The following is a 20,365-nucleotide window of genomic DNA, read 5'->3' as shown; positions in this document are numbered from 1 at the left end:
AGTAAATTAAACTACGTCTGTAAATAAACAAATAAATAAAATGAACACATTTCATAATGTCAGTAATATTACAACCTGTACTTTAGTATGCTAACAGGAGAAAATCTCCACTTCTCATAAAACGTAGCTCCATTCAAGTAGTTACTATGTTATGATACACAAAGTTACATACCCAGAAACTAAAAAAAAATTAAATAATACTGCACAATTACCCGAACCATTTGAACAGGCGACGGCGATACTGGGCATACAAGAGGGTCAGGATGAGACAACTGGAGCATTTCTGGCTTAAATTTTGCATTTGCAATTTTCATACATTCTTCAAGTGTTGTGATGAATGTGTTACAAGTGGCACTGAGCAGAGAGGATGCTTCATTCATGTTCTAAGAATAACATAAAGAGGAGTAAATATTGGATAGAAGAAGCACAAATTTACTTCAACACAATACATTGAACTAATTTGATTGGTTTAAGTCAATATGTTTACTTTTCAGTGGCACAGCTCATGAACACAAACAGTATCAAGTACAACTATGATGTAGTGAAAACAGTCTTCCTTAAGACATTTTGACACAGCACATACTGCCTCACAACACCACAAACAGTTGTTTACTTTTGGGCATGCATCTTTTGTCATTAGTTCAGAACAATGAGGAACACTGAAATATTCACTGAAGATTATGTTCCCAGAGTGGACCTTGTCTATATAACAACAGACTGGAATAACTGTGGTTAAAATACTCATTTAAGTTTTTACTGTGGACACCTGAAATGGGTAAAATGAAGCTGCGTTAAAAGGAAAGCTAGCAGGTTTTGTTAATTTATTTGCAGAGTGGCACCCTGTAGGAGAGACGCAGAGAGGAATGGCAAAACTGCATTGTTTCTCTGGTAAGCTAAAAATCATAACTGGTCATCTTACTAAAATAACAGCATAACCTTTGGATTTAGGAAATCATTCTTTGTGGACTTAACGACTACACTCATCATATCAGCTAATATGAAAGCCTGTCCTCTGCAGTGAGTTATCATTAGGGTTTTTTCTTCTAGAGCCACTAACTTTTTGGGGTGTTATGTGCAAGGTTCCACCTCCTGTACAGTATGCTTTGCCCTTGGCTCCCACCAGTTTGACCCCAATCACTCAGTAAGCACAACTTACAAGACAGGAGACAAAGAATAACAAGAACAAAGACTATTATGTACATACTTATATACAGAACTTTAAATGTGGCTTTTGGAATGCTCCTTATCACAACTGCAAGACCTGGAATTGCGGGTCTATATTACGTGATCAAACAGTGAAATGTTCGAACATGTAATAATCGACCCCTAAATGTCGAACCATCGGAATGTCAATGGAGATCTCCGTACAGTGCGGACATGGAAGTTTTCCATTGTCTGCACTGTAGTGCGATTTCAGAGTTGGTATATTTAAGTAGCAGGGGGTGCAGGGGGGCTTGCCCCCCTGCTTAGAGCATTTTTATGGTTTTTTTTTTTTTTTGCTGTTTGACATTATGGTGTTTCGACATTTAGGTGTCGATTATTATGTGTTCGAACATTTCACTGTTTGATCACGTAATATAGACATGGAATTGCAGAATTGCAGGTCTCACATGTGTGAAAAATGAAGTCTGATCAAAGAAAAATCCCTTTCCCTTCAGGACAATGACAATACAGGGTGTTTACTTTCTTTGCTCCCTTCTCTCTGACTCTTTCTTCATTAAAGTAATGACGCTGGACAGTTTTTTAGAAACTCCAGTAATCCATAAAAATTTCTCTTACTTTTCTTATTACCGGTGTGCTGTTTTTATAACAAAAGTGCTCCAAGCTAACTTTTAAGGCTTTAGTTTCTACTACTGGTATTAGGGCTTCTTCTGTCAATATAATTATTTTCGGCAAAACGACATGCTTATGTCAGTATGTCAGAGATAGAAAAATTAATTATTCTCCCCTGGAATATTACTGCAGAACTGGTTCTACAGTAAGGGACATAGAAAAGGCTGTAACAGAGCACTCGGACCAACTTAATGAAATATCTTCCCAAATTGACAGCAGGAAAAGAAGCTGGACTTCATGGAAGCACATTTGGAACATGCAGAGGTTAAATATTTATTTTGAGAATTGCAATAAGAAGAAAAATATAAGAATTTATGGTATTCTACAATGTGAGCAAGCAGGCAACTGTATGCTACACACAACCAGCAAAAACTTGCAGAATTGATGGGTGTACCTTCTGCTGAACTGCAGAAAGAACAAGTGCATAGATGCATCTGCCTGAATGACATTCAGCTAAATTCCACAGATGCATGCTGGCACATTTTGCACTGTATAATGTAAAAGAAAAACGTAACTGGTTCATGGGTTCACAGGTTTGTACTAGGCTAATGACCACCAGGGTCTTTACAAACCTACCTGTGCAACCCAACCCAGTTTTGTACCAGAGCTCCTAAGAAGCCTACATAGTGGGGTATGTTAGTAAGGAGGTAGCTAATGGTTATGTGGGAGGAGTACTTAGCGGAGGATTAATTTACTTACTGTTGGCCTCTGTCCATCAGAGACATGGGGATTTCCCATCCAGTGATCAAGGTTTTGTTTGAATGTTGTCAGGGAACTGTGCTTCATGCAGATGGGGAGCTTATTCCATAGCTCGGGGATCCTTCGAGACATATATCGGTTTCTCTAGCATGTTCTATTTGTGCTGTAGGCAAAGTTTATATCCTTGGTTCGAGTGCTTGTAGTATACTGTTTGTTTTGTGGATGTGCAAGAGATCCATCAGAGCTGGATCTGAGGATGCCTTATATGCCAGGCATAGATTGCATCTTAGTAACCTGTAAGAGAAAAGTACAGAGAACAGGCCTTAAGACGATCTGTGTAGGACAGGGTATTTATACCCTGGATTCTTCTGGTTAGGAAACTTTAAAGGCTTTCCAACTGTTGCAACTGCATTGTACTCAATGATTGGTCTGACAAGGGCTGAGTACAGTGGTACTGTAACTTCCTTGGACCTTGATGCTATACTCCATGCTTATGAGTTGGGAGACATAGAATGATTTTCTTACTATTGTGGCTACATGTTGGTCAAAGCCCAAATTACTGCCTACCTATGTTCCTAGATCCCTAACTATCGGGTCAACTCTTAGGACTGTTTTATCACTAGAGTAATTAGCTTCGGTGGACAATTTCCCACAGGACACTACAATGCATTTCTTCGCATTGAGTTTTAATCCATGGCTTTGACACCAGTCATCTGTTTATGTTAGACCCCTCTTGCAGGATGTTGGTGTTAAGGTGGGAATCTATGATAGTTCCCAGTTTACAGTCATCGGCGAACTTGGTGAGTCAGAGGCCTTCAACATTAGCCTTAACTTCTGAGAAGTAGATAGTAAACCAGGAGTAGGCCCAACATGGAGCCTTGGGGTACTCTGCTGGTGACCGGTCTCCTGCTGGAGGTTGTCTCATCAATCCTGACTTCTTGGGTCCTATCTGTGAGCCAATCAGCAATCCAGTGAGTTATATTAAGATGTATGCCTAGTTCTGAAAGTTTGTCAACAATACTGTAGTGGGGTTTTGTACTGAGTACCTTTGAAATAAGCTCATAGGCATATACTAAACTAATGACCACCAGTGCCTTTAAAAGCCTAGGCGTGCAATCAAACCCCAACTGTGTCCCTATGTATCATGGGTGCTTACTAGGTAGGGATATGTTAGGAGGTTCTAGACATTATATGTGCTGGGAGATATGTTAGTTTGGGGATTACTGTCTGGCTCTGTCTATCAGAGACATGAGGGCTAGATCTGGGGTTAATTTTGATATGCCATCTACTGGTAAAGATCACTTTAAATAGGGTTAGGGGTGGACTCTGCTTCACATGCATGGGAATCCTCTGAGACACATATCTGTCTTGCCAACATGTCTTATTTACATCACAAACAAAATTAAATCCTTGGATCTAATCATTCTGATGCTGTTCATTTTGTGGATGTGCAAAAAGGTCCATCAGAGCTGGGTCTGAGGATGCCTTGTATGTCAGACATAGATCACCTCTCAGTAATTTGTAGGAGACAGAGCACGGAGATAGGGCTTTAAGACAATCTGTAAAGGGCAAAGTGTTTATACCCTGAATTCTCCTGGCAAGGCCATGTCAATGTTGGTGTTATGCACTGTCTTCCCCTCATCCAAAGCCTTACTGACCCACTTGAAGAAGTCTATCAGGTTGAGTAGGCAAGACCTTCCATTAAAGCCAAACTGGGATGAGTCCATTGCCTGTAGGTTGCCAATGTCCTTGCTGATCACTTCCATGACAATTTGTTCCATGACAATTTGTTCCATGGTTTTGCGTATTAGACTTGTCAGATGGGTGGGTCTGTAATTACCAGGGTCAGTTGATAGCCCACCCTTACGACTGCTGCGGCTCTCCATTCATTTGGCACATAACCTGTTTTGAGGCTGTAACTGAAGAGTGCCTCAAGTGGTTCTACTACATCATGTTCTAAGGTATTTAGCAGGCAACTGGGGATATTGTCGAAACCAGGTTCCTATCAAGTCATCGAACTTTTACAAGTTCGAACCACATATGGTCGAGACCATAAGTTCGAATTTGTAAAAGTTCGAGCATGTGAATGGAAATCTCCATAGGTGGAGGTTTCCATTCTGTTCAATGTGGTGTGATCTGGGAGTTGGTATATTTAAGTAGTGGGGGGTGTGGGGGTGCAGGGGGGCTTGCCCCCTGCTTACAAAAGTTTATTTTGCTGTCCGTTGTGTTTTTTGTTTTTTTTTAGGTAGTCAGTGTTATGTAACTTCAGACATAATGGTTCGACCATTAGGTGTTCGAAGTTATGTAACTTCGACTATGTGATATTGACCCGTCAAAACCAACTGAAGCAGTGTTTTTGGCCTTAGTGTGCACTACCAGGACCTGCTTCCTATTGATAGTTGGGAGGATTTACTAGAAGAGATATGACGGGGGGGGGGGGTAAGGTTAGCGAATCTACTGGCTGATAAATTTACCTCTATGTCATTCTGGTCAGTGAAGGTTACGCCATTTACCACTGGTTCTGCAAATTGCTGAGTGTTACCTTTAAGGTTCCTGACATAACTAAAGCAGGCCTTGTGATTGTCCTTAGCCTGGGAGGCTATCCTGTCCTCATAATTAGCCCTGCTGGACTTTATTAGACCTCTTAGTTTCTTGTTTAGTTGAATCAGAGAACTCTTGTATCTATGACAGTTATTCTTTCTAATTTTGGCTGTGACTTTTTTTCTTTTGTTACATACCCTATTAAGGTAGGAATTCCACCAGTGGGGTTTATTTTAGGGTGTTTATATTACATTATCGACTGATGAAAAGAGCGAATGCTCTTTTATCGAACTGATAATGTCGAAAGTCCTAAACAGCGAAGACACGGAACAGCAAATTTTTTCCCAGGGAAAAAATTTGCTGCTCAGCAAAACAAACAAAAAAAACTCCCTTAAAACACATCACCCCCCCCCCCCACTTAAATATAACAACTCTGAGAAAGCACCATAGTGGAGGAAATGGCAAAGTCCCAAAGACATGGCCCACCGCTTTTTTTTCCCCTGGGGAATAAAAACGATGTTCCGTGTCTTCGCTGTTTAGGTCTTTTGACATTATCAGTTTGATGAAAGAGTGTTCCCTCTTTTCATTGGCCGATAATGTAAAATAGACCCATTTTAAGTGATAGATTTGAGCTAACTTCTGGAAGGTATGGCAGCTTCAGTGTAACCATTTACATGTTTGTACAGCGTTTCTGTTAATAATTCTGCATAGGCGCCTGAGTTCTTGGGTTTGGGGGCGTTGTGAATTCTGACAAACTGTTGCTTAATAGGTAATAGTTTGCTTGAGAATAACCCCTAACCATTACGGGTTTAGTTGGGTTTTCTGGGCTGATTTTTATTTTGAGCGAGACGGCTTTGTGGTCTGACCCCAATGAGGATGTGTCGCAGTGGTGGGGTCCAACTCTCTTCCATGCTGGTAAGTATTATTAGGTCAAACACGTTTGATTGTCCAGGTGTAGTGCACACTATTTGGTCCAGGCTGTTAATGCTGATAAAGTCCAGGAAACATTGCGCCTGTCAGTCAGAGGCAGTATATATTACTCAGTGTATAAAGGGTAGTTAAAGTCTCCCATGAATAGGATATCTGGTTGGATGGTGAGCACCTCTAATAGGTCTACGTAAGAGTTATTAGCTACATGGGTCAGAGAGGGTGACCTGTAGCTGGCCAAGAAATGGTAAGGAACCTTGTCTATGGAGACCTGGATATGGAAGAATCCCTGGGCAACATCCTGTTTAACCAACCTGGAGTTGTACTTATTACTAATGTTGACTGAGACACCTCCACCTTTCAACCTCATCTGTGCTGCTGTTGGTCTAAATGTGTGGAAGGCACTGTAGCCTTGCACTGTCAGAGTACTTTCAGTGGCTTTGAACCAAGTGTTGGTAATAGCACATGTCTACATTCTCCAGGGTTAACAGAGTTTGTAGGGTGTGGACTTTCTTGTTTAGGTACCTAGCATCGAGCAGTAACACCTCAAGGTTGCCTTGAATTTTTTTTTACTGTGTTGGCAATTTTGATTTACAATCACAATTTTGGGTGAAAGTTCGGTGACCACAGGATGTCGAAATACAGTTGGCTGAATCCTGTGTTGCCAAACCTTCATTTGTGCGACACCCAGTTCAGCGAATGCACAGTGCATTCGCACATATAAGGTTAATCATATAACTAGAGATTGCAGTACAGTGGGAATCGGGAAACTTACCCTTTTCTCCACTGTAGTGCAATCTTGTAGTTGAAATATATAATTTGCACGGGGGGTATGGGGGGTCCCCCTGCAAAAATTGTCACGTCATGTGATGTGCAGTGTCAGACTGCAGTCTTAGGATGTTGAGAAAGGTTGAATTCACAATAGGAAGCGTTGTTTGTGAAATTTTGATCTTCTCGACATTCTGATTAGAACTTCTTAGTCAATATTTAAGGTAGGATTTTATTTTGACTGTCGAATATATGATAGTAAACTGGCAGTTTTGTCATTTTGACATTGCTGAAAAAGGCTCTAATGTGGTGGATAAAGTTTTACTCAAAATCTGAAAGCCCAGGGAGGACAGATGCAGACCGTCCTTGGCAAAGCAATGTGATCTGTTAACCATTTCCTCCTATGCTGATAGAATGGAATGGAATCCTGTGGAGTGACACTAGAAGCTAAGCCAATTATTAAAATCAATAATTTTCTGTTCTTCTGTACTTTCATCCTTGGAGAAGGTAGAATGCTGCTCAATGCAAGGTACATATCTGTCTGTAACACATACTCAATGTGATCCAAGACGTCTTTTTTCATGCAGTCCAGTGAGGTATGCCTCAGGTCATTTATACCCACAGAGACTATGGTCCATGTGGCATAGGTACCAACCTGTGGCTCAGTGACTTGATTGTGTGCATGATATTGCAGATCAAAGCTGCAGATAGGCAACTAACTGTTATCTTCTCCTTGAACAGCCTGGTGAGAGGGACATCTGTGTGTCAATACAATAGAATCCCCTATGACAAGAGTACTAGGTAAAGTGTTTGCTTGCCTTATGGACTTTGCTCTTGGGGGATGATTGGGTGTAGTCTAATGTGTGGTGTTAGGTGTTGCTTTTGGTGTATGCTTTAGTGACTGCTGAGGATAGGTGTTGCTGTTTAATGGCTTAGGAGGTCTTTGAGGTTTAGAAATTTTTTTAAGTGCCTCAGTATAAGAAGATCTATATGTTTGTGTGGCGAATGGTGTGTGTGCTCTTGACAACCTTGTTTGTAAGACAGATTTTTACCTCCAAGGAAGTTATATCTAGGGTTAAGGCTACATGTTAGACAGTGCTATGATCTGATAGTAGTGCTGTTTGACACACTAACGAGCTGCCCTAAGCTTAGTTCCATATAAATCCATTCTGTTTTACAGGACAAACTCTTATACAGGGTATTGTTAACTGCTGCAGTGTGGTGAAGAGCTCTGCACAAATGTGCTTAATTTATAGCAGACAGAAAAGAAAAGCTGAAAATTAACTCCTGTGCTTTCTGGTCAATTAACAATTACACTTTGACCTCCATGGAGTCCTTCCTAACTCATTATCAAATAAACAACTTCTGCCACAAGATGGATGATCCTGCAACTTCCTAACGTAAAAAGCACAGCAAAAGTATCTCTCAAGTGAAGATTAACAGCAAACATTTAAGTCCCTAAAAAGCCCTCTGGCTGATGAAACAATCTCACTTTCAATCTTCTTGTGTTTGTTTCCCATCTCAGACAGACCAGACTACCTTACTACTACCTCCAGAATAGCAGTCCCAGTTTTCTTAATGTAAAAAAAAAAAGAAGTTATGTACTTACCATAACATTCCATGTGAGTTGTTCATCTCGCCTTCATTCTCACTGATGGGGTTCGGAGCCAAAGCTCGAGGTCTTCAAACAGCTCGTGGCCTAATCCCTATCCCATGATGCAATAGTGCTTCCCTCAGATCTTGTTTGCCCAATCATACTGACAACTAAAGACTATAGGCATTGAAAAAGAATACCACAGACAAAGACAAAGTACCAGTAAGACTTGTTGGAACTTCCCGGCCTTCAAGACTTTAAAGGTAGGGGGTTGGTGGGTGGGACGTAAGAATGAAGGTGAGATGAACAACTCACATGGAACGTTATGGTAAGTACATAACTTCTTTATGTGAAGTTGCTCCAGCTCGCATTCATTCTTACTGATGGGTAATCGTCCCAAGCACCATCTCCTTGGGTGGCTCATGGGAGTATATTCCTCAGAACCAAAGGAGGCCCTGTCCCTGGAGGCCTTATCCAATTTATAATGAGTGATAAAGGTATGAGGTGAGGACCATGTGGCTGATGCACAAATAGTATCTATAGGCATCCGTGCCATAAAGGCTGAAGAAATGGAAATTGTCCTGGTTGAGTAAAAGCCTTGACTTTATGATCTAATGTCAACTGCAAAGAGTTGTATGTGAAAGAAATACAATCTGAAAACCATTTTGATAACCGGAGTACCCTTCTTTGAATGTGAAAAGGAGACAAAAAGTTAATCAGATTTTCTGAAGTTCTTAGTCCTGTCTAAATAGAATGGAAGTTGCCTATGGATGTCGAGTTTGTGCAACATGTGTTCCATTTTGTTTGTATATTTGTGAAAAAACACAGGTAATTCTATAGTCTGGTTGAGATTTGTTTAAGAACAAACCTTAGGTAGGAATGAAGGATTTGTTCTCAGTGTTACTCTATCTTTATGAAAAATCAAGTATGGGGATTTGATGGACAAGGCATGTAGTTCCAAACTTCTTCAAGTGGAAGCAATAGCTACTAGGAAAAATGGTCTTCCATGTTAGGTATTTTAAATCACAGGATGATGCAGGTTCAAAGAGGGGTAAAATGATCCGTGACATTACAAAATTAAGATTTCATGGAGCAGATGGGGTTTTAATAGGTGGTCTCAAGTGAATAGTACCATTAAGAAATGCTTTAGAAAGTCTATGTGACATGATGGGAGTCTGTTGATAACCAATATGAAAATTAGAGATTGCTGCCAATTGAACTCTAAGGGTTGCTGCAGCCACTCCTTCATGAAACAGTTTAGTCAGAAACTCTAGAATGGAAGAAATAAAAGCCATACATGGATTAACATTATTATTTGACACCCATAGAGAAAATCTTTTCCACTTGCTAAGGTATAGTTTCCTAGTAGAAGATTTATGAGAAGATATTAGGATGTTCTGTGCTGCAGGTGATAACTTGTGGAACTGGAGCAGCCAAGCTGTCAATTTTAGGCTATGAACTGCACGATGAAGAACCCCTGATGAATGTATCAGAAGATCTGCAACTGGGTCCAGGATCCATGGTTCTTCCAGCAGATGAGGTTGCAGAAAGGGGAACCAAATTTGACGAGTCCAGTAAGAGGCTATCAAAATAATGGTCCTTCCCAGATTGCTGGCTTTCTGTAAGAATTTGGGTATCAGAGAAAACGGGGGAAATGCATAAAGAAGTCTCGGGGATCAACTGTGTACAAGTGCATCCCTTGGGGCATCTCCCGAGTTGGGCATCAGGGCAAAGTAGTTGCTGCATTTGATGCTGGTGGGGGTTGCAAAGAGGTCGCAGCAAGGCTGGCCCCATCTGTGGAATATCCTTTCCGATACTACTTCTTTCAGGGACCACTCATGAGGAGACAGTATTGCTCTGCTCAACTTGTCCGCTATCACATTGGACCTCCCCGGAATGTGCATTGCTATCAGAAAGCGCTGGGTGGAAATTCCCCACTGCCATACTTTCAAGGCCTCTCGACATAAGGGGTATGATCTGGTTCCTCCCTGTTTGTTTATGTACCAGACCACTAACATGTTGTCCGTCTGTACTGCAATAGTGCCTAGAGGTAGAATGTTTTGAAAGAACTGCAACGTAGAAGTACCGCTCTCATCTCTAGGACACTGATATGCAGATGAGTCTTGTGATTCTCCCATGTGCCTTGGGCTGTCCTTCCTTGAAAATGTCCCCCCACCCTATCAGTGAGGCGTTCATTGTCTCAGTGGCAACCGGGCTTGGAAGAACAAAGGGACATCCTATTGTCACTTGAGGAGAGGTCAGCCAGCAAAGAAGATCCTTCTTGCATGACTTTGTTATTATAATGTGGTGAGACATTGGAAGTTCCTGATAAGACCATTGTGTGAAAACCAGCCAATGCAGTACCCGCATGTGCATTCGGCCTAATGGAATGGCAATGATGGCTGCTGCCATGGTCCCTAGTAATTTGCGCACTACTGAAACTGGGGCTCTCTGTTTGGGGATGAGATTCAGAATTTGTTGTCGAAGGCTCACCACTCTTTCCATTGGAAGTATTATGGTCATAGAAACTGTGTTGAGATCTGCTCTGATAAAGACGGTACGTCTGGGTGGCTGTAAAGCAGATTTGTCCCAGTTTACAGTAATCCCCAAATGACTGCAAAGATCTAAGGTCGTCTCCCTTGCATGTATGAGTTGATGCTTGGTGGTGGTGGTGAGGAGCCAGTCATCTAAATATGGAAACGCCTGGAATCCTAACCGCCTCAGGTGAGCCGTGACTACTGCCATTTATTTGGTGAACACTCTGGGGGCTGTAGTGAGACCAAAGAGCAGAGCTCGAAACTGAAAGTGACTGGCTCCCAGCCGAAAGCGCAGATGATCCCTGGATGGTCTGGCCAGCTTTATATGGTAATACGCATACTGGAGATCTATTGAGCACATCCAATCATCTTTTCCTAGAAAAGGAAGTATAGACTGTAGCATGACCATCCAAAACTTTTTCTTGACAGATTTGTTCAACCTGCTGAGATCCAAAATTGGTTTCCAGTCCCCTGTTTTCTTTGGAACAGAAAAGAACCTTGAGTAAGTTCTGGACCCTCTCTGATCTGCTGGGACTGGCTGGATGACTCTCTTTTCTAGCAACCTTGTAGTCTCTATGGTTGCCTGTTCCTTGTGACTGGGTGGAGCATCTGGGATTTTTTTTTTCACAGGGGGGTGGAGGGGTAGTAAAGGTAATAGTGTATCCTCTGGATATTATGCTTTGTACCCACCGATCTTTTGTGATTTTTAGCCAGGTGTCTGGGTACAAAGATAAGCGTCTCCCACCTGCCTCCTGAGATGGACAGACGGGCCTCCTTTCAGGAGCGTTGATAGGGCTTGCCAAAGAACTAATCCCTGTCACCCTGATTTTGCGGGCCCCCTCTGCCATGTGGATGGTGTCTCCCATTATTGCCCCCTCCTCTGCCTCTAGAGGGGGTTTCACCATGTGTGTCAAAGAAAGCTCCTTGGGCTTTACGGAACCACATTTTTCCACTTTTCCAACCTTTAGGAAAAGGTCTGGTAGGAGTGGAAAAATGGACTCCTACGGCAGACAGAGTCTTTCCATCTTGCTCACACCTGGTAAGTGTTTCCTTCACTTTAGGTCCAAAAAGTGAAGGACCATCAAAGACGGTGTTTACAAAGGATGACTTGCACGGCTCCACAAAGGAACATAAGCGCATCCAGGAATGTCTCCTAAGAGAAATTCCTGTACCCGCTGCCCTACTTGTTCCATCAACTGCATATGAAATCAGACGCATGGAAGAGTTTATAAGGGAATTTAGGGTAGCAAGCTGGGAGGTTACCTTATCCGAGACCCCCACAGCTACCGCACCCTGTAGAGTATCTCCTAACTCCTTAATGAGATCTCTGCGTAGTCTGGTGAAATGTGTGAGATAGTTCAGGGATCGAAGAGTAAAAGCCGCTGGACTAAACAAGCGCTTTCTGTACCTGTCCTTGAACCTAGAGTCTCTATTAGGAGGATGAACAAATGTGGAGGTCTCAGACAGCTCCTTCTTGGTGGCCGCTGCCACCACCATAGCATCAACGGGTACTTTTTCGGTAAGGAAAGCCTTGTCCTGAGGTGATGCTATAAATTTATTCGGCCTCCGTGGGACTGATTCTATGGTATCCGGAGAATCCCAAGCCTTTTGAGAGAGAAGATCCATCAACTCATCGAAGGGCGGAGTCACCCAAGATGTGGAGGGTTGAGACCCGAAAGCCTTCAGAAGTACTGACTCATCATCAGTAGGGTTAAAGGGATTCCAGTCACCCCTCTGTCTTAGGATTTCTAAGACAGCAGCAAAAGAGACATCTTCAGAGGTGGACAGTGGGGACCCTTCTGACTCATCCAAGTCAGTATCTGAAGTGATGGATTCCTGTGGGGAATCCAGATGCTTCCTTTTGCAAGTTCACTTCCTGGGAACCTCCTCAGAGGGAGCTTCTGGGGAGGTCCCAGAAGAACAGGGCTCACCCGATGGGGGGACCTGAGACTCCAGGCCTCTGCTTTTGAGGGATCAGTGAAGCCAAGACACAGGAACTTTAGGAGAGGAGATTGCTGGCACTGATGGCGTGGGTGCCCGAGGGGACAACACTCTCCTCATAGCATCAAAAGCCCCATGGCTCCGGTCTGAAGAGACGCCTGGATCTGCAGAAACAGGCAGCCTCCGCGGTGCCAAAACCGTGGTCTCCAAGCCCGAGGTAGGTGCCGAGCTCACCTGAGCTGAGGCCCCGAGAGGCAAAGTCGGCACGGAAAGATCAGTATGACTATCCTCCCCGGACCCGACCAGTGAGTGTCGGCTCCTAGACTCTAAGGTGGGTACCGAAGAGGTCACAGTAGTTGGAACCGAAAGCCCAATGGGTGTCAGCTCCGACGGTTCCACAATCATCGGTTCTGAATACTCTGGCTCCGAAACTTTGGGTCAAATTGGAGGAGGAACTGAAGAAAGTGGTTGAGTCTGGGTTGGTTCCGAAGCCCTAAGGGTCAAACCTGACATTTTGGCTAGTGCCTGTGACTGTAGAAGTCTCTGTACCACTCGATCCACATCCTTATCCGACAGTCTTGAGGACCAGGAAGCAACAGATGATGTCTCAGACTAGAGAATAGGAGATTTTAAAGTGGGAGTTACCGGCTCCAACTGACCACAATTACCTCCAGCTCCATAGGCTTAGGCGCCGAGGAGGCAGTCTTACTACATTTAGTTGTTTCTGAAGTGGATGAGCCCTTTTTCAGCTCAGACTCCAACGATGAGCTTGTAGAAACAGTTTTTGGAGACTTAGTGGACTTGTCCTTGTCTAAGGTTTCTTGAAAGGAAGATTTCAAGAGACCTCTTGCCATTAGTTTACTCTTGCGTTCATGAAGAACGTGAGAGCTAAAAGAGTGACAGATCGCACAATTTTTCTGCAGGTGAAGCTCACCTAAACAATAAACACAATTTGTATGCCCATCTGTAACTGACATCTTCTGTCTGCATTTCGGGCATTTCTTAAACCCAGATTTAGCTTTTTCAGACATCACTTTGTCAACTGTAAATTACCCAAGGCAGTAAACTCTAGCTCCACAAAAAAATATATATATTTTTATAACACACAGCACACAGATATAACAAAAAATAACCCCAAAGAAAGAAGGGTCTAAATCTATAATAACTATGAAACACACTAAACTGTTCAACAACAATTATACAACCCTAATAAAAAATGCAGGGTTGAATAAGATGCAATTGCAAGTAACAGCAACAATATACTATTAATGCCCTAATAAAAAAGTGGGCTACTGACCAAGCAGAAAAGGATAGGGAGCAAAGTTATCTAAATCTAAGCTATCTAAATCTAACTTCTTCTTCTTTCGGCTTTTTCCCGGTTAGGGGTCGCCACAGCAGATCACCTTGTCCACACATTGAATGGCAGTGGAGTTTTACGGTGTCGAGATGCCAGCCCGGCGCCCAACCTTCCACAGAAGGCACACTCACATGCACACCTAGGGCCAATTTAGAGTGTCCAATCCACCTACAGCATGTCTTTGGGATGTGGGAGGAAACCGGAACACCCGGAGGAAACCCACGCGACCACAGGGAGGACATGCAGACTCCGCACAGAAGGCACCCCAGCCGAGGATCGAACCGGAGAACCTCTTGCTGTGAGGCGGCAATGCTAACCACTGCACCACCGTAGCCGCCCATAAGCTATCTAAATCTTACTATTCTAGTTAAATAGCGTCAATATCTATAAATAGGCCTAGAAATAAATGGCCTCAAGAAAAATGAGAACATCACTCTAACTAATTAACACTATCAAATAGAGACAAGCGTCTCAAGTAGCTAAATGTAGTCTAACTAAAGTACAGTTTTGTACCTACCATAAATGTAGATGTTCGAAGATCCACATTGCTGCAGTCCTTACACTTGGGTAGTCCGCTGTCCTCGGTCGGCCCGAATATCAAAGTATAAGGCTGACGTCGGTCAAGGCGCATTTGACTGACATCAGGACGTCAGGGTACAAATGCGCATGACCGACGTCATATCCTCAGTCTTTTCTTGCCCCAGATGTCAGAAGACCCTAAAATAAAGGTCAAAACCAAAAGACAGCAAACACCCAACCAACCACCCTTGCACTAACTATATGTACAAAAAATACAATACACACAATATGTACAACCCAACCCACACAACCACCTCTAACTACAGAGGGAAGGAGGGAGGAATTGGACTGCAGCAATGTGGATCTTCGAACATCTACATTTATGGTAGGTACAAAACTGTACTATGTTCTTCATCTCACATTGCTGCAGTCCTTACACTTGGGTAGAATCCCAAAGCAGAGGTAAGGGAGGATGGCTAACTACAAGGAAGCAGGAGCTGCCAACATGCCCTGCAAAACAGCAGTGGCAAAACCAGCCCTGGATTTAGAGTAAAGTGGCATGTGATAATGCCTAGAGAAAGTATGCACTGAACTCCAAGTAGCTGCCTCCAAAATATCCTTGGTTGCCACTCCCCTCAAAAGCTGTTGAAGTGGCAGTAGCCCTAGTGGAATGAGGCCTAATCCCAGCTGGAACCTCCTTGCCATGATGGGAATAACAGAAAGCAATGCAAAACCCAATCCACTTAGAAATAGTTTGTTTAGACACAGGCTTGCCCTGAGAACTCAAAGCAAAAGAAACAAACAACTGCTGAGACTGCCTGAACCCTTTAGTTCTGTCCAAATAATAACGCAACTGCCTGTGTACATCTAAAGTGTGCAAAATCTTTTCCCCTTTATTTTGGGGATTTGCATAAAAGTAGGCAAATGAATAGTTTGGTTTAAAGCCACACTAGAAACCACCTTAGGCATAAAGGAAGGATTAGTACGTAATGATACCCTATCCTTATGGAAAATCAAGAAAGGCTCAACTGCCATAAGGGCCTGCAATTCAGAAACCCTTCTTGCAGAGGTAATTGCCAACAAAAAAACAGTCTTCCATGATAAATATTTCAACTCAGAAGTAGCTGCAGGCTCAAAAGGTTGTAGAGTGAGTTTCTCCAACACAAAATTGAGATCCCAAGCAGGAGTAGGAGCTCTTCGTGGGGGTCTTATATTCTTTGCTCCTCTAAGAAATTGCTTGAATAAAGGATGAGAAAACAATGGTGGGACACAATCATAGTGAGCCGAAATTGCTGCAGCATGAACCTTAATAGAAGAGAAAGACAAACCCTTGTCCAGTAACTCAGTAAGATACTGAAGAGCCACACTCAAATTAGGCTCAGAAACATCAAAATCTTTTGCTGCACTCCAAAATAAAAATCTCTTCCATTTATCTGCGTACACTTTCCTTGTACTAGGCCTTCTAGCTTCCAAAATCACATTCAAAACTTGTTGTGGAAGTTGAGACCCTCTATGGTTCAAAACAGAATATGCCAGGCTGTCAGGTGCAGAGAGTGAAGTTTGACATTCAGCAAATGGCTGTCCTCCTGTGACAACAGGTGTGGAATTGAAGGCAAAGGCCATGGAGGCTTCCGTACCAGACTTCTCAGTAATGGGTACCAGTGCTGTCGAGGCCAATCTGGAGCTATTAAAATCATCCTTGGCTTGTCCTGTCTGACCTTTAGAAGTACCTTTGGGAGGAGAGGCAGAGGAGGAAAGGCATACACATGAAGATTGCTCCAATTGAAAGAAAGAGCATCCACTTTCTAAGCTGTGGGATGAAACCTTTTTGTGCAAAACTTTGGCAGCTGATGGTTTAGTGGAGAAGCGAACAGATCTATGTCTGGAGTTCCCCATGACACTGTCAATTTCTGAAATACTTGAGGATCCAATTTCCACTCGTGGGGATCCATAATTCGTCTGCTCAACACACCTGCTAAGGAGTTCTGTGCTCCTGGCAGAAACCTTGCCTGAAGATTGAGCTGTAAACTGAGAGCAGTCTCCCACAAAATCATTGCTTGCCTGCATACAGGATAAGAATGCGTTCCCCCTTGCTTGTTGATGTACCACATGACAGTTGTGTTGTCTGTTAGAATCAACACCTGCCCTGGAAGAAGTAATTCCTTGAAAGCTATTAATGCAAACTGGACTGCTAACATCTCCTTCATGTTGATATGTAGATGTTGTAGTCTGGCAGGCCACTTGTTTTGTATCCACTTTCCATGTAGATGAGCTCCCCAAGCTTTGTCTGAGGCATCTGTCGTTAAAATCTGACTCGCCTCTGGCCGGGTCACAGAGAGTCCCTTGTTTAGGTGACATTCCTGAGCCCACCATAAAAATTCCTTTTGAATGCAAGGTATTATTTGAATGACAGTGTCCAGATCCTGGCAGTGCTGTGTCCATACATTTTTGAGATACCATTGCAGCTTCCTCATATGCAGTTTGGCATTGGGAAGCACCAGAATACAAGATGCCATGAACCCTAATGCTTGAAGGACTGTCCTTGCAGTCAGCACGGACTGATGAGATAGTTGACGGAAGTAAAGGGATAGACTCTTTTGTTTGTCCGGGGTTAGAAAGGCCATCTGGGATGCTGTATTCAGTCTCACACCCAGAAAGCACATGTCCTGAGAGGGTACTAGACTGGACTTTGTTTCGTTCACAGAATACCCCAGGCATCTTAGCACTGCTATCACATATTCCAAATGATGAAGAAGCTCTTCCCTTCCTTGGGCCAAAATCAGGCAGTCGTCCAAATAAGGATAGATCTGTATTCCTTTTAACCTGAAGAAAGCTATCACTGGAGCCAGAACTTTCGTGAATACTCTGGGCGCAGTAGATAAGCCAAAGGGCAATGCAGAGAACTGATAGTGAGAAGTCCCAGCTCGAAACGCAGATACTTCCTGCAACTTAGTCTGATAGGAACATGAAGGTAAGCCTCCTTGAGATCCAAAGTTACCATCCAATGATCTTTGCCCAGCAGAGGTAAAAGCTGCTGTAACGTCAACATTTTGAACTTGGGAATGTCCAGATAAGTGTTGAGGGTAGATAAATCCAAAATTGGTCTCCACGTGTTCCCCTTCTTTGGTACTAGGAACAGGCGAGAGTAAAATCCTAGGCCCACTTCTGGCATAGGGACCGGCTGTATGGCCCCTATTTGGAGTAACAGAGAAACTTGCTTGTGAGCCTCTATTCTTTGTTGAGGAGGAATGTCTGGCATGCCTTTGAAAGGAGGCAAGGTATGGAAATAAAACCTGTAACCGTGGTGTATGATATCCAATACCCATCTGTCTTGGGTAATTAAACTCCAATTTTCTTTGAAAACTGCCAACCTTCCTCCCAAAGGTGCTGCCAGACGAGAAGGCTCTGGCAGCTGAAAAGGTAGGTCATTGGGTCTGTTTACGAAAGGACTGACCCCTGCCCTCACTCGAAGACTGTGCAGGAGAACTCCCTGTTCTAGGCCTGAAAGAGCCCTGAGCTCTGCCCCTACCACGTCTAGATCTACCCCTAGACTGGGAATCATAAGAAGGATACGTCCACCCCTTAGTAGGCCAATTTCTACTAAACTTTGGAGGCTGGACCTGCAAAAAAATCTTTAACAGTCTGCATAGACTTAGCCTTGTCTTCCATTTTCTTTAAAACTGCCTCAACAGGAGGACCAAACAACACATCAGATTGTAAAGGAGCATCTAAAATCCTTGTTTTAACATGTTCAGACAAATTTTGATCCCTTAGCCAGGCGTGCCTGAAGAACTGACCCAGTGGCAGCCACCCTAGACGAGGCCTGTACAGCATCAAAACCACATTGCAAAGAATGCTTACCCACCTGTTCAGAAACATGCACTAAATCTTGCAACTCTTTACAATCAATACCTACTGCCAGAGCATCAACCTTAGACTTTAATTGTGAAAGGAGATAGTTCTGGTATTTCAACATGTGAAACTGGCAATTCAAAGCCCTCATAGCAAGAGTGGAAGAAGTATAAACTTTCTTTCCCCATCTATCCAAGGCCCTAGCCTCTTTGTCTGCAGGAACCGGATTCTTAACAACAGAAGCCTTAACACCTTTAGGCCCCTGACTAACAGTTTCTGGGTCAGCCCTAGGACTCTAAAAAGATACTTATGAGCTTCAGGCACCCTGTAATACCTATCCGCTTAACAGGAGCAGGAGGCAAAGAATCAGGATTAAGAGAAGCCTCTGCAAAAACATCTTCTACTACATCCAAAACAGGAGGTATAGCCAAAGGCCTATGCTGGGGTAAAACAAAAATTCCCTAAGCCTTTTCCTGGAATCAGAGAAGTCCTGACCTTCCCACTTAAAATGCTCCCTCATGGAATGAAGAGTTTCTGAAAAAGAAAAATCCTCAGGAGGAGAAGCAGAAGGAGTAGAATCATCCAGATCAGAATCGGAATAAGGAGAGTACTCCTGCAAGTCTTCAGCCGAAGACTCTGAAACATCCGAAGCCTGCTCAAAACCCCCCAGCTCAGGCTCCAACCTAGGTCTCTTATCAGGAGGGGGCATAGAACCCCTAATTAAAGTAATCAAATCTTCTGCCATTTTAAGCATATGCTTCTTGGACACAGTACCTGAAGAGCTAAGGGTAACACCAACTGAAGCCAAATCTGGCCTGCCCCTGGGAGAAGCCTTTGAAACAGAAGGAGAGGGCCTAGCCACCCTAGGAAGGGAGGGGAGTATAGTAACCTGAGAAGCCCCCTCAGCCTGACTTGCCTCCTGAGAGGCCACATCTTGCAATAATAAGGTCTCACCCTGGGAACACAAAGAAACCTCCGGCGGAGCCACCGGCTCCACCGACACCTCCAAAGAACCGGCGTCCGGTACAGACGGTTCTTCTAGCCTAGGCTTAACTGCCTTGTCCTTGCGCTTCTTCGAAGAAGCGCCGGAGCATCCGACGGCATTTTATAATTACACCGCTTCCCAAAGACTAACCTTGCACAATCCAACCTTCTCTTTATAGTGCGTTTATTAAATCTAGCACAAGAGCGACAGCCAACAACGTCGTGCTCAGGCCCTAAGCAAGGAATACACAAAGTATGATAATCTCTATGCGGTATCTGTTTCCCACAAGAAATACAATTATTGACTTTTTCTGACAACGCTAAATCACTGAGGCAAGAAAAAACTAAAATATTCCCCAACGGGGTACTTAGCCAACTTTGAACTCGGTCTGAAACTTCAAACTTGAAAAATCTCAGAACGCCAACCGGCACTTGCAATGCTGCTTCTGCATCGGACCATGCGGCAAAAAAGACCGAGGATATGACGTCGGTCATGCGCATTTGTACCCTGACGTCCTGATGTCAGTCAAATGCGCCTTGACCGACGTCAGCCTTATACTTTGATATTCGGGCCGACCGAGGACAGCGGACTACCCAAGTGTAAGGACTGCAGCAATGTGAGATGAAGAACATCAATAAACAGGAATAAAAAAAAATGTCTTTAGACAAATATCAAAAGTTTGTCAATACTGGCCAGAGCTGTTCGACAAACACCCGATCTGTTGCAGCAGCAAACGAGATCTGAGGGAAGCACTATTGCATCATGGGATAGGGAGTAGGCCAAGAGCTGTTTGAAGACCTCAAGCTTTAGCA

The 20,365-nt window shown here is 43.4% G+C and overlaps 1 protein-coding gene across 1 annotated transcript in view; it reads right to left on the bottom strand.

Annotated features, from left to right (window-relative positions):
* Positions 1 to 20,365, bottom strand: part of PLEKHA3 (pleckstrin homology domain containing A3) — a 610,832-nt gene that overhangs the window by 236,080 nt on the left and 354,387 nt on the right. Inside the window, exon 5 of the mRNA XM_044073717.1 lies at positions 213 to 383. Within this exon, the coding sequence (XP_043929652.1) occupies positions 213 to 383 (171 nt within the window). The remainder of the gene's footprint in view (positions 1 to 212; positions 384 to 20,365) is intronic.

The sequence above is a fragment of the Protopterus annectens genome, chromosome 6.part0 (assembly GCF_019279795.1).
Source record: "Protopterus annectens isolate FY-2018-M chromosome 6.part0, PAN1.0, whole genome shotgun sequence".
Taxonomy (NCBI): domain Eukaryota; kingdom Metazoa; phylum Chordata; order Ceratodontiformes; family Protopteridae; genus Protopterus; species Protopterus annectens.
This window is presented reverse-complemented; position numbering and strand designations above follow the sequence as displayed.